Source organism: Argentina silus (genome assembly GCF_951799395.1).
Source record: "Argentina silus genome assembly, chromosome: 1".
Taxonomy (NCBI): domain Eukaryota; kingdom Metazoa; phylum Chordata; class Actinopteri; order Argentiniformes; family Argentinidae; genus Argentina; species Argentina silus.
The window spans coordinates 28,009,752-28,023,621 of NC_139655.1; the positions used below are offsets into that span (position 1 = coordinate 28,009,752).

The 13,870-nt window shown below is 45.8% G+C and overlaps 2 protein-coding genes across 2 annotated transcripts; one reads left to right on the forward strand and one right to left on the reverse strand.

Moving 5' to 3' along the window:
• The first annotated feature begins 1,183 nt into the window (after positions 1 to 1,183).
• LOC310803755 (arylamine N-acetyltransferase 2-like) lies at positions 1,184 to 2,391 on the forward strand. Its single transcript, XM_083668626.1, has 2 exons — positions 1,184 to 1,268; positions 1,522 to 2,391. Exon 2 carries the CDS (start codon positions 1,524 to 1,526, stop codon positions 2,385 to 2,387), a length of 864 nt encoding a protein of 287 aa, XP_083524752.1. The 5' UTR covers positions 1,184 to 1,268; positions 1,522 to 1,523; the 3' UTR covers positions 2,388 to 2,391.
• Positions 2,392 to 2,513: 122 nt separating this feature from the next.
• marchf6 (membrane-associated ring finger (C3HC4) 6) lies at positions 2,514 to 13,267 on the reverse strand. Its single transcript, XM_083668510.1, has 26 exons — positions 12,892 to 13,267; positions 12,302 to 12,401; positions 10,705 to 10,778; positions 10,283 to 10,426; positions 9,576 to 9,648; positions 8,634 to 8,802; positions 8,308 to 8,503; positions 8,023 to 8,084; positions 7,744 to 7,776; positions 7,571 to 7,622; positions 7,398 to 7,456; positions 7,198 to 7,278; positions 6,891 to 6,959; positions 6,615 to 6,689; positions 6,300 to 6,434; positions 5,902 to 6,021; positions 5,556 to 5,656; positions 5,163 to 5,300; positions 4,759 to 4,984; positions 4,435 to 4,504; positions 4,035 to 4,216; positions 3,718 to 3,852; positions 3,451 to 3,540; positions 3,199 to 3,331; positions 2,954 to 3,089; positions 2,514 to 2,816 (listed from the first exon to the last, which is right to left on the reverse strand). Exons 1-26 carry the CDS (start codon positions 12,908 to 12,910, stop codon positions 2,732 to 2,734), a joined length of 2,757 nt encoding a protein of 918 aa, XP_083524636.1. The 5' UTR covers positions 12,911 to 13,267; the 3' UTR covers positions 2,514 to 2,731.
• Positions 13,268 to 13,870: the final 603 nt, after the last annotated feature.

Below are 13,870 nucleotides of genomic sequence, written 5' to 3' on the forward strand. Positions count from 1 at the left end.
CTTTACTGTCCCGAGTCCCAAACCGAAGGGAGTGTATTTTACTGACGTCACTGGGACGCTTGTGCAGTTTTTAGTGCAGTTAGTTTCGCCTCTCGACAGAGTGCGCAAACACCGTGCATATTTCTGTTATCTGCACAGGTGCTCAGGATGGAGGATTTGGAGTGTAAATAATGTAAATAATACATTACATACATTTTGCGACACATTTTCTCAACCCGACAATTCAATCAACTGTGTAGTAAACTACTCCTACAGGAAATGATATTCTCTCCTCTAAATCTCACTAAATCCATAATATACATCAATATGACCCATATTCACAGTGGAATTTCAAAGATATTGATCCGGAGACCAGAGGTCTGTATGCTGCTTTTATGAACTATGCCAACTTGCCAAATGTTATTGTGTTGTGAGTGACTCATCTCAAAGCATGTTGGCCTATGACTCACAACACAGATCATAACAGGCTATGACCAAAGAGAGACTGTCTGCAACCACAGACTTGAGCCTCATGTCTCACTGGTGTTCTGTCCTTCTGGCCCCACCATTTGGGAAACAGTGACTGAGATTATCAAGGAACATTTGGGAAGAGGAGAGAACATAACTAGCGTCTACATTGTAAGAATACATTTGCCTGGTAAACACATTGATTTACATCCCAGAAGGAGGAAACGAAGAAGAGGCCCTGGAGAGAGATATACGTTCACACGTGACCCATGCAACAGAGAAGACTTTCAAGCTATGTGATGTGACAACCTTCAGAGCTCGCCAAGTGCAGTCACTTTCTGCAAGACCCTCTGCTGCATCACGAGGCAGAGCTGGAGGGAATACATCATAGGTCATATATGATATGAAATCAACATCGAGGGAGTGCAACAATAAATATTCTGCAACTGTTCATTTCAACATGTCAACGTTATTGATTCTGTCCCTACTTATTAATTAAATACATCAATACATAAATGCAGATGTGGTCATGTAGTGTCAGCTAGTATGGTCCTGCAAGCCTACAGGATGCTGGCACTTTCATCTGCATAGGCTTGCTGTTCAATATATCAATGGTTCAAGCCCCGTTACTCAATTTTTCTTGCGTGTAGAAAACGGTACTGTCCACCAGGAGGCGAAAAAAGACAGCATACAGTATCATGGAAAACAAAGTTCAAGATAAGTAACAGGAATGTACAATTTCCGTGTCGGATCTGAAGAGCACAAAAGTACAGTGCTTTTGATTACACTGTTTGCCCGAGGTCGGATGCCAATTTATTAAGGTAAGATTAATAAAACGCAAAGTAAGCAAAATGTATTCTGCATTGTGTAGCCTCGTTCCCTATGGGCTTTAGAAAATGTAAAGAAAAACAGTTTGTGGTTTTGTAGAAGCGAAAGTGAGTATTTTATGGGCTGAGCCGGTACAGTTGTCAGTTATCACCTGACACAGACCAGCACCAAATAAAAGATGCACCTGTAATATAGGACTACTACACACAATAAGAAAAATGCTTTCGTGTTTTATGCCCTGTGTAGACATGGACCCCCAGAAATATTTGCTCCGCATTGGCTATGTGCAACCAGATGAGCCACTGCCAGTGCCAACCGCAAAGCTGGATGAGCTACGGCGCGTGCACCGCTGTCACCTAATGACCGTGCCATTCGAGAACCTCACCGTGCACAGTGGCGGGCGCGTGAGCCTGGCGCTTCCACTCCTATACGACAAAATCGTCAACCAGCGCCGCGGGGGATTCTGCTTTGAAAACAACGGGCTGTTCTCCTGGCTTTTGTTAAATATGGGTTTCGAGGTCACTCTCCTTTCAGGGCAGGTGAGGAACTCCATCACCGGGCGCTACGGGCCTCCGTTCGACCATTTCATCACCATGGTGACCCTCGAGGGGCAGCGGTGGTTGTGTGACGTGGGTTTTGGCGGGGCAGGTTTCGAGCTACCCGTTTCATTAGAGATGGACGGGCCTCAAACGCAGGGTCACCGAGTGTACCGCATTAGAAAAGAGAAGAATATACACTATCTGGAGTGGCTAGGGGAGGAAGATGGAGGGGAAGATGGAAGCTGGACTGAGATATACAAGTTCACACTTGACCCACGAGGACGAGAGGACTTCACTGAAATGTGTGACTACCATCAGAGCTCTCCAAGTTCTATCTTCTTCTGCAAGTCCCTCTGTTCCATATTGAGGCCAACTGGAAGATTCACCTACATGGGCCACAAACTGATCACCACCACGTTCCCCTCTGAAATGGAAGAGAAGATAACAAAAACCACCAGGGAGCTGAGGGATGAGGAGATTCCAGACATTCTAAAGGACTACTTTGGAATAGTTCTGGGATCTCCACTTATTCCAAAGGATGAAGATATCATACCACCCCCAATCATGTATTAACTATTGGCCATGTAACAATTTATACTGTAGTACATCATGTCTCATTCCGTGGTGTTCTATTTGTTTTAAATCATACTCATCCTTCACTTGACATCTTGTCAATGATAAAAACAGGACTCAAAAGGCTAAATTGTCAGTTTGATTTAATAAATTAATATACATACACTTTTAAGATGTACAATGGTCATTGCATTAATCCATGTCTGTCCAATTTTAGACAACCAAGTCTGCATCCAAAGTATTTACAGATGTACAAATCTCAGGCAGCACTTTACAAAGCAAGGCATGAACAAGACAAGAGGGGGGTGGTTGCTGATGTGTTGACCTCTCACACAAACTTGACTCTACTCTGGGATAGGATTAGGGGGCGGGACTGAACTTGCTCTCGCCTTGCGTTCATAGTTGACAAGTCGCTGACCAACCAAGTACCTGCAGAATAGAAGAGGTGAGAGGAACAAAACAAGTTAGAGCTATGCATCATTCATACATATAGGCCATACAATACAAACAAACAAACAAAATACTGAGAATGTAAATGAACCGGATAGGTTTACAGAGAGTCTTACTTGTCATTCTTAATGTGTTCGTAAAGGCGTTTGAACTGGCGGATCTGGAAGGAGAGGATGCCTATGAGAGAGACCACCATCAGGAGGACTGGGTAGATCCTCCTCTGCATAAGGATCTGCATCTCGGGGGTCACACCTGAAAGAGGGATAGACACACAGTTATACACACGCGCACACACACACACACACACACACACACACACACTATGATCTAGGGCAGACACTCACAGGTGAGTGATACTCACCTACAGCAGGTACCACCCCAGTAGCGATGACGTAGGGCACACAGAGTGAAAGCAGCAGGACTGAAATGACAGGGGCCGCCAGCTTGCGGATGATGAAGTGGAGATCGATGTTGCGGATGCCGTTTGCGTAAACCTGAGACAACAGTTTTAAATATGGTCACTTTAAAACAAGTTAAAAGCAAAGGTTCAAAAGCTGTGAGAGCCAAATCGGTCTTTGTCTTCCATTACAAAGGCTCAGTCACTCTAACCCACCTGCTCAATGACAGTCTTCAACCACCACTGGGGGCCCATGAGGGTAATGGCAGCAATTATTTTGGCATGGAGCACTCCCAGAGCCCAGTCCTACAGGAGAGAGATGAAGAGAGAGAGAGAGAGGGGTTCGGATTCAAATCTGTTGTGCGCACACACGCACACACGTACGGGTGGCAAGGAGGATCCACTCACACAATGAACCATATTATAAAAATAGTGATCCTTGCCATTACATAAACACGGGTGGGAACACACAGACACACACACCTGCCAAGGGTAGAAGAGTGGTGTCTGGTCCAGGGGCACACGTAGTGGGGCCACAATGACCAGCTCAAACAGCAGACCCAGCAGTAAGGGGATGACCCCAGCTACCAGCAACGCCACCACTACCGTCTTCAGGATCTACACACACAAAACATGAATGGAAGGGAAACATAATTCATATTGGCCAACACAGTAGGTAAAGTACTGAGTCACAACCACAGGCATTCTCTCTCTCTCACACACACACACTTTGAGTTGATCGGATGTTAGAATATGACATCTTTGTAGCTCATTACACACATCAGCAGAGTAGGCCTTACCATGAAGGTCCACTCCTGGACTTTGAGCATGATGACGGTGCGTCCCTGGGGCATCCAGGCCAGAAGGACCGTGATGCCGCGGATGGACAGCCAGCACACATACAGGCCGCATGCCGCTGTGTACAACTCATGGATCTTAGAGCTGCCCGTCCAGAACGACATCAGCCAACGCCCTGCAAACACTGCAGCGCGCGCACACACACACACACACACACACACACACCTTAGCAAAGCCTTACCTTGCATTAAGGAAGTCATAGCTATCATAAAGGGGTTTTATCTAGACAATAAAGATTATTGCTGAACTCCAGTACACCCTTGAGTTCCATGACGTTTATTTCCAGTTCATTTGTATTCCATTCAAAGTCCTGAGTGTGAGGAGTGTGTGTCCATATCTCACCTGGCATTGTCAGGCACAGCAGGCTGGCCACCAGCAGCGTTACACACATGAATGCAATCAGCAGCACGATCTGTGGACAGGAGGAGAGACGGCAACTTTAAAGGGTTCATAGAGGGAATAGAGATAGTAAGAGGTAGTAGGGCTGGTGGTAGGCTGTAGGGCTGGTGGTAGGCTGTAGGGCTGGTGGTAGGCTGTAGGGCTGTAGGGCTGGTGGTAGGCTGTAGGGCTGTAGGGCTGGTGGTAGGCTGTAGGGCTGGTGGTAGGCTGTAGGGCTGGTGGTAGGCTGTTGTAGGGGGAAGTATGTAGGGTGTAGTGGTGACTCACCCTGAAGGGGAACCTGAGGGGCCGGTGGTAAGGCTGGAAGCCTACTGGACCCCCCTGCTGTAAGATAGCCTGATGGGCCGCATGTAGCCCCTCCCCCACTGCGGGAGCAGGGTTTGGGTTGTTGTTGTTGTTATGGTGGCCCGGAGGAGGATTGTTGTTGTTGTTGTTGACAGGCTGGTTGGCGTCGTTCTCCTCCTGTTCCCCTAGTAGGTAGGAGTGGAGGTCTCTGTAGAGACCGAAGATGGGGTAGAGAGAGTTAGTAATAGGGATGCACCTACATGGAAATCCTGGGAAGACATCAATGACCAGTATTATCCTGGCCACGGTGTTGTTTAAACACTTGGTGTGGTAATAAGTGTAGAAGTACACAAGTGCAAATGCAGGCTGAGTTAACCCTGACTCACAGTAGGTATCCGGCACTGACGGTCCAGGCTCTGACCAGGCCTTTGAGCCACTGGCGTGTGTGTCCCTGCTCCAGGAGAGCAGGCAGTACCACCTGCAGGAGCAGCAGCTCCAGAGACAGCTCACTGACAGGGGCATCACTGGAGGGGGGGGAGAGAGAGAGAGAGAGAGAGAGAGAGGAAGGCTTAGGGCACAGTAGTGGTCTCCAAGCTGGTTTTGTACCATTGTGGTATGTACCAATCCAACCCAGGTTTGATACCACCCTGCCACCAGCACTCAACTAAACCATTCAAGCTCAGCTTCAGGAGCCAGGCAAGGTGGCATTGCTGTTGGTCGTTGTGTCACCTTGAGGCTTGCATTAAACAAATCCAGGAAGTTGAGACACCTGACGTTACCTGTAGAGCATGACGTTGTAGGGGAGGAAGGTGGGGAGGAGGAGTTTGATCATCCTAATGGGCAGCCACAGCATGAGGAGCACAATGGACCCAAACACCACCTGAGGGCAGGACAGGAGAGGTCGGCTATCTTCAGTCACATACAGACTCATAAAATGGTACTCTTGTCAAGTTTGTCTATGGTGAGAGGATCTCTTCTCAAACTGAGGTTATAGAAGACCTGAGGAGTAACCCTCTCCGAATAACATCTCAGCACCAATATTTCCTCCACACTTCTTTTCTGGTATTGAGATGGAACAGGGAAGAAGTAGTCAACCGTATCTCAGATGGGTCTCTGAACACGTACCACTGACAGGATGAACCTCCGGAGGTGTCTGTAGATGGGCAGGTGGATCATCTCCTGAACCGGATTAAAATCGGGATCGTTGAGGTTTCTCAGAAACCACAGGACTCCAGGCCTCAGCACCTAAGGGACGGAGGAGCCAAACACAGCTCTGTGAACCACTATGGGAGCACGGGAAACAGCATTAGCTGGATAACCTGTCAGACCGAGATTTTTTTAAATAAAATACATAGAATACTACAACTAACATTCGACTGGGAGGGAGGTGAGCGAGGGATGAACGAGACAACGTTTCGAGTAGAGTAGAGTGCGAGTAGAATGCGAGTAGAATGCTTTTTGCTTGTTTCCATTTTGATTGAAATGCAGTTGTGTATTTGACCCTTGGGTGACCTGCTCCCTACCTCTCTCAGCAGGAGGATAAAGGAGGCAAAGTAGAAGACGTAGACCATTCCCACAAGCCAGTGCAGGAACATGGTGGTGCCGGGCGCCGATTTAAAACTAAGCTCTCTGTCCTTCAGCGAGGCGTCAAACATCTCCTGCAGAGGGCAGGATGGTTTCATTAAATGACTCACACACAAAAGGTAACCGTTTCCAATGCAAAACCATTGTAGCAAGAATGAGGACACATCGGTCTTCAGAAGAGTAAAGGCTCTGAGCTCACATGGACGACGCATGTGCCGCTCTCGTTGAGGAAAAGATAATAAATACCTACTTACCAAAGAGCAGATGTCGAGCCACCAGCCACAGATGAGCGGGAAAACACCAATCTCCACGACAACCAGCAAAGAGACCTGAAACATGAACATATTCACACCCCATTAAACTTAAACAACAAAAAAAGGGCCAAGCAAATAATAATTTAATGTTAACGATTCAATGTTTGGAATGGGTCCCTCATCTATGAATTATATGTCTCCTTTTCAGTTAGGCCAGTCTTTGTTTTTCTTCAGGAATATGAAAAGCCGATATAATAAATGAGCTGAAGAAGTTACCTTGACAACAATGTAGCAGACTCCCAGCAGGCGGCGGGAGCGTTGGAACCTGACCAGAGCTGCCAGTCCCTGAGAAACAACAGTTCAGGAAAAAACAATACTACACATAGCAACTGTTTCACATGGCAACATGCTGAAAGAGAACTACATCAACCTAGAAAAGCAACAACTTTAATTGCAGCTGTGTAGCTTTGGATTTCTACATAGAATACCCGTGGCCTCATCTGCCGTGCACTACTCTGTGTCTCTATGGCAACACTGCTCGGCCACACAGAGATTGATATCTGTTGGGTAGGTGGAAGGATACATGACAGAGGATGAGAGTCATGGCCAGCAGGATGTAGCCCACGATGGTCGTGATGAGGCCCTCAAAGTGGGAGGCTTGGACCTAGAGGAAGAAGACAAGCTTGTTTCAATAGAGAAAAGGGGATATCAATCTAGGATGCCACCAATGATATTGTTATGCACAGAGCATCGGAAATGGGATGATAAAATAATATTTCGTACATATTCCTCAAAGCCAAGTCCTACGACAGAGAAGTGCCCGATGTGGTAGGGACAGAACGCTGAAAGAGAAACAGAGATGCATCAGACCACACAAGACTAACAACAGGGCTTCGTAAGTATGTTCTCCGAAGGGTATCAGAAAGAGAGAAAGAATGAATCTACAGTCTACTTACCGAAGACCAGAATAAAGAGAGTGTTCAGAGATACCACCCAAAACACATGCTCCTGGAGAACAAGAAACATTGGAAATGTTATCTCAATGAATCATATCTCAATCAATCATCGCAAACGCACTATTATGATAGAGATATAATTGTGCAAATCTAAGACTTTTATATTGACTTACTAAGAACACCAAGGAGCCATCGAGTCCAAGCATCTGGGCGAGAGAGAGAGAGAAATGACATGAGGATAGAAGCCATGGACCGGTCAGTTATGTGGATGAGACGGATGTGTTGGAGATCGCTGGTGTAAGACTAGATTGTGTGATTGTCATATATATATATATATACACACACACACACACACACACACGTGAATGGAATGACATCAGGTGATCTAAATAAGACGTGGATCGGTCTGTCTGTTGTGACGGACGCTGTGAGATCAGTGAGGTGAGACTCACCCTCTCCCAAGTGAGCTCCTCTGCAGCTCGATCCCACTCCAGTGCGTTCCAGTTCATGTCATCTGCAGACAGAGAGAACCGTGAGGAAAACCTCTAGTATTCTAATAGTTACCAATCATCGTCATCAAGCATCCCTGTCATCATCATAACCTGCTATAAATATCATCTATTCCTCCATACCACGATTACAGTTTTTTGGCACCCCATGCTCTACCATCATCATCGTCGTCATCCTCCTCATCATGTTTGATGTCTATCCCTGTGGCCCCGCCCCCAGTCTCCTACCTTGTGCTCCATTGTTGGCGTCGGCATCTTCGGCAGCCGCACCCTCCTCTTCCTCGTTGTCCAGCTCTGGGTCCTCCCCCTGGTCCGGAGGGGCGTCAGGGGGCTCTGGATCTGCCTCATTCTGAGCTGGGGGGTCAGCTGGGGCGGGGGGAACCCCCGGGGGGTCATCAGCTGCTCCCTGACCTGCACCCTGCGCCTGGAATACAAGGGGAGAAGGGGCAGCCAATCAGAATAGGGACGGTAGAGGAGAGACGCATGGGATGGGACGAATGTGTGCGTGTGTGTGTGTGTGTATGTGTGTATGTATGTATGTGTGTGTGTGTTACCTCATTGGGTTGGCCGGCTGCGTTGGGCTGCTGCTGCTGGTGGTGTTCAAGCCAGTGGGGGGCGCCACCATGCACAATCTGCTCCCTGAGCCACACCAGGCTGATAAACGCACACAGGGTGCAGGTCACCACGAAACAACCCTGCAGACAGTCTGCCAGCAGGTTATCTCTAGAGGAGGGCAGACATAAAGACAGACAGACATACAGGGGTTAAGACTTTACTTCCCTGAAACACCCCTGTATTTTTATTTTCATCTTTATTTAAAGGTAGACTCTGGGATACGACTTTCACGCCCATGAAAACAGAGCAACTTTCATCAAAGGTATTGTAGTGAACGAGAGCGTCCACTCTCTACAGTGTAATGTCTGTTGCATTGCCGATTTTGAAAGTCTCTGGCAGCTTCACACTGCTCGTTTCGCTATGGTCGTCATATCCCAGTCTACCTTTAACCGTTATTTAACCAGGAAGTCCCTTGAGATACATGATCTCTTTTTTGAGGGAGACCTGGCCAAGAAAGCAGCTGAGTTACAGTTACACATACTATAAATCACAACAATATACAAAATCACGTGACACTTAATATTTGCATGTATATGTACCTGAGTTCTAGCAAGAAACCTCTGAGAGAAAAAGAAACAAAAGAAAAAATAAATACTAGCAGCTAAAGAGATAAAGACAACTAAGGGAAAGGGATGCAGACCCAGATTAGGGTGAGGGGTAGTGATATGGATCCTGATTAGGGTGAGGGGTAGTGATATGGATCCTGATTAGGGTGAGGGGTAGTGATATGGATCCTGATTAGGGTGAGGGGTAGGGTAAGGGTAGTGATATGGACGCTGGTTAGAGTGTGGGATGGGGTATGGGTAACACACAAACAGAATAGAAGTTCCCATCTTCTAGAACACTACAGTACAGTGGGGTAGTGCGAAACTGTGACTCACGTGGAGAGCATGTCCAATGGCAGCGTCAGGAGCGAGCTCACAGAGCCGGTAAACAGACACTTGTAGATGCGACCTACGGAGGAGATGAGATGGAGCCATGGGTCATTTAACAAAGGGAGGAAACACTAACATGGTAGCAGCAGACCTGTCTGAATATCTTCAAAATGCATCCTTCCTTTGGCCGTTCTTTGAGGTAATTACTGTTCTTCAAGGGCTGCATCCTAACTTTAAGGGAGAATGCATTCTGACAAAATGGGAAGAAGGTGTGAATGTGAGTAAAAGTGAATAAAAGTGAATGTGAGTATTATGTCACTCAGAGGATCAAAACAAGCATGGTTCGAATGCAGTGTTTCTGAAACCACCAATGTTCTGTTGAGATCTTTCATTGGGAGCTGTGTGAGATGAAAGATATGGTGACATTCAGACTTTTTAAAATGTATTTATTTGTGTTTTACACAAACCAAAAGCAGCGAGTAAAGCATTTGATACTTTTTTTTCTTTCTCTGTCCCCATTGAGTCGATACTAAAGTATACAAACAAACCATGGGATCAGAAAATCAGAGAAATCACAACATAGGCTATTATATAAGGCTACTCTGGTTTGAATTATCTTTATCCTGTAACGCCATAAGCATGTGTGCATGAGAATGTGTGAGTAGCCTATGTAATGCACTACTCAGGGTGACAGCGTGTGTCACTGGACTCACATGCAGTGAGAGGGACCACCCCCAGCCATGCGAAGGCCACCAGTGTGTAGTGAAACCAGTAGCGGATGGCCGTGCCCACGCTGGTCAGCAGTCCAGCACAGATGTCCTGGATGGGCAGACGGGAGGGCATGTCTGGGGAATAAACTGGAAACAAGCAATGGAGGTATGACAATCAGGTGCGGTCATGTTTCAAGTTACTCAATAACAGTAACATGCTTGTTCATGACGAGGGCAAGGCATTTTTCCTGACCACAACATCCAACCAGGAAAACTCGTTTTGGTCTGGAAGGTACAGATATGAGCACTTCCTTATGCTTAATGCATCAGACAAAGTGCAACATGTTTAAGTACACCTGACCTCAGATCCATGGGCACTGCAACAGAAATGTAAGCCACAGGTACTGTAAGCCACAGGTACTCACTTGGTGTGAAAGCAAATCTGTGCTTGCATAATTCACAATACTCCTTCCTGCTGTGCTTCAGCCACTGGACCAAGCTGTGAAACAACAAGAGGGGCCCGTTAGGTGTGGGCTAACATGGGCAACAACAGACATGGAACACAAGCTCTCACTTCACATTCTTCAATGGGGCAGTGTGTGTGTGTGTGTGTGTGTGTGTGTGTGTGTGTGACAAAAATAGATAACTGAAAAGCCTCTTTCATACAAGCCACACAGTCTTCTAGAACTAATCATGGGATGCACGGTTTATGAATGAATGGACTGAGTACAACACGTTGATATGTTGAGACTGGGCTGTGGGTGGGTCTAGGACAACATGACTTCAGGCCTGCAAAAAAGGACCATGCGGTCACTGCACAATGCCTGGCTAGCTCTGTTTGGCTGCCTGCCATTTGCTTCAGTACATCCACCCCCCTTTTAAAGGTCTGAAAACATCTGACCAACTTCAACCTTGGCTTCTTAACTATCACTGACTCGGCTGATTACCATTTGGTTACCATTATGCCGGCTAGTCACTCCACTACTGTTTGTACGACAGTTACCCTATGTGGTATATGATCAATGAATGTTCAGTGTGAACCACATTTCTGACCCAACTGGAGCTTTCTGTGAAATAGGGTGATGTTGACGCAGCAGGGCTCAAATCCAATGACAGCTCCTGCACTTCTGAACCCAACATGTGTGACTTTAAATGGTTATCATGTTTCAGTTGTAAAACACTACTCTACTGATTATCAGGTCTGTGATGAGCCTGTTAATGACTGATCACTAACTGATCACTAACGTAATGCAGGCATGGAGTTCATTTCTAAAACCAATAGGATTAAGTTAGCCTAACTGTTCATTTCTAAAACCAATAGGATTAAGTTAGCCTAACTGTTCATTTCTAAAACCTATAGGATTAAGTTAGCCTAACTGTTTCCAAACACACTGTGCACTATAGAGCTACAGGCTAAGGCCTTTAGTTTCACCATTCAATGCATCCTCTCACTCAACAGCAAGAGAGAATCCATGATACTCTATTTGAGAAATGCCATCATTACATATCTCAAGTGTATTTATTAATGTGTCATATACATTTCTGTGTTATGACAGCTTATCTAAATGTCCTTCCACTAATAGGTAGGCCTACCACTGAGCCCAAAAGACAGGACAAGTGAGAGTAGTAAGACAAGAACTCTGTATTATCTCCAATTATCTTATGCGTATCTACAGCGTGACTATGTCCACAGAGTAGTTCAGGTGACACAGGTCGGGTTAGAATGACAAAGCTATCCAACCATCTCATTAGTCACCAGAGAAAACTATATGAAGACAACAGAGACACCAGTTCAAACCATTTTGAAAATGCACTTCTGCTTCCTCTCTATGAGGCAGCCGCAATTGTATACATGCACAGTTCCTGTGCTATTGCTTCCAATAATCAGATCAGTGATTACAGTGGGATACTACAAGGGACTGGGAAGTATTTTGAACATTTTGGGACATTACACATTAGGGTCAGAGAAGAGAGAGGCTAGATGGGTGCTTCAGGGAGGTGATAGCAGCAAGGCACACTCACCATTCCTGATGGATGAATTTAATACTGCCAGTGCAGACACAGGGATGGTAGAGGGGCTTGTCTGGGAGTCCCTCTGAGCGGCAAACGCGACATATATCCGCTACACACAGACAAAATTAGATATTATTAGGCCAACATGAGAGTGAGACAGAGATAGATTTTCTAAAAGAGAGACAAAAACATATACAAAAAGCATAAACTAAGTACAAAGAGTCGACCCTGAATCTAGCTACATTAAATCTAAATCATCTGTACTCATTATCCAGCCATGAACTACTCTGAATTATCATCGTGATGTTAGCTAGCTAGCATGTATATAGCTAAGTAATAAGAGACGGATAGGCTAGCCTAGCTATACGTTGTTCATATTTGGATAATTGATTGGTTGTGGATAGCCAATTGAACTGGCTTCTTTTGGACAAATTGTAGCTAACGCGTTTGCTGGCTAGATACATTCAACATTTATTGCACCGAGCTCGCTGTTTGGCTTCTGTTCTGCCGACGGAAGCCAGCTGCGCAAGCTAGCTAGCTAGCTAGCTAGCTAATATAGCTGGCAGGTGGTGACAGCAAATGCAAAAGCTAGCAAATACCTTCGTCGGCCGTGTCCATCTTGTTGGATGACGCCCTCCTCTTCTAAACAGTAGTTTGCAAGCCCATCCACGACACGAATAAAAGGGCAGTTATTAAAGCTATGTTGGAAGGATCAGACAATCCTTGGAGTCTGATACATTTGACAATCATAAAATGGTGTCCACTTCGAACACCACTGCCACCAGCGCTTGCTTACTTGCTGCGTGTTCCTAAACTTCAGTTCAGAACACGATCGATTCTTCCACTGAATAGATGGGACGAATGATCGTTATCTATTGGTTTGTCAAACGAACCAACAAAAAGGCCCTCTTCTTGCAATTGTACCGATCAAGAAGACAAATAAATTATCTACCCGTCACAACATTGACACCTTGCGTCAGTATGCATCGTTTTGCGGCAGTGGTCACACCTTCCGGGACCGATTGTCACGTGGTTGTCAGTGCCAGTTCTGTCAGTCATTTATTTTTGCTTACAGTTACGATTTTAGTTTTTTTTTATACTACAAAAATAATAATTGTCCCATTGACACTATAAATACAACAAATTAAACTAATTTCAACGCACATATTGTCCTTCTCTTCTACATCTTACTGACACTGAAAGAGCTCACAAACACGTTCAGACAGCAACATCTTGAGGCTCATAGTGATCACTGCACTCATATATGATTTGGATTTTAGAATGACTATTTATGAGCCTGGTCTATGCAGTATTTCCTTTAATATATTTAATTTCCATTTGAATTAGCGCTCCGAATAACCAATGCATAATGTGAAAAACCTAAACAACCATTCAGCACGGGGAACTGTGGCAACCACTGGTGGCAATTCGTGTCATGAGAGCTCATGCTCCCATCATTTTTTTAATGAGTTTTCCCACACAACCACGGCGCCGTGGCTTAGATGGTTAAAGCGCCTGTCTAGTAAACAGGAGATCCTGGGTTCGAATCCCAGCGGGGCCTTTTTAAGGGCAACTACA

Bases quoted from the DNA above. Each gene is read 5' to 3' on its own strand.
- LOC310803755 (XM_083668626.1), top strand. From the start codon at position 1,524: ATGGACCCCCAGAAATATTTGCTCCGCATTGGCTATGTGCAACCAGAT.
- marchf6 (XM_083668510.1), bottom strand. The intron at 10,427-10,704 runs GTGAGTACCTGT...GCTTGTTTCCAG, and splicing joins CAGATTTGCTTTCACACCAA to TTTATTCCCCAGACATGCCC. The intron at 6,960-7,197 runs GTATCCTTCCAC...GTTGTTTCTCAG, and splicing joins TGACTCTCATCCTCTGTCAT to GGACTGGCAGCTCTGGTCAG.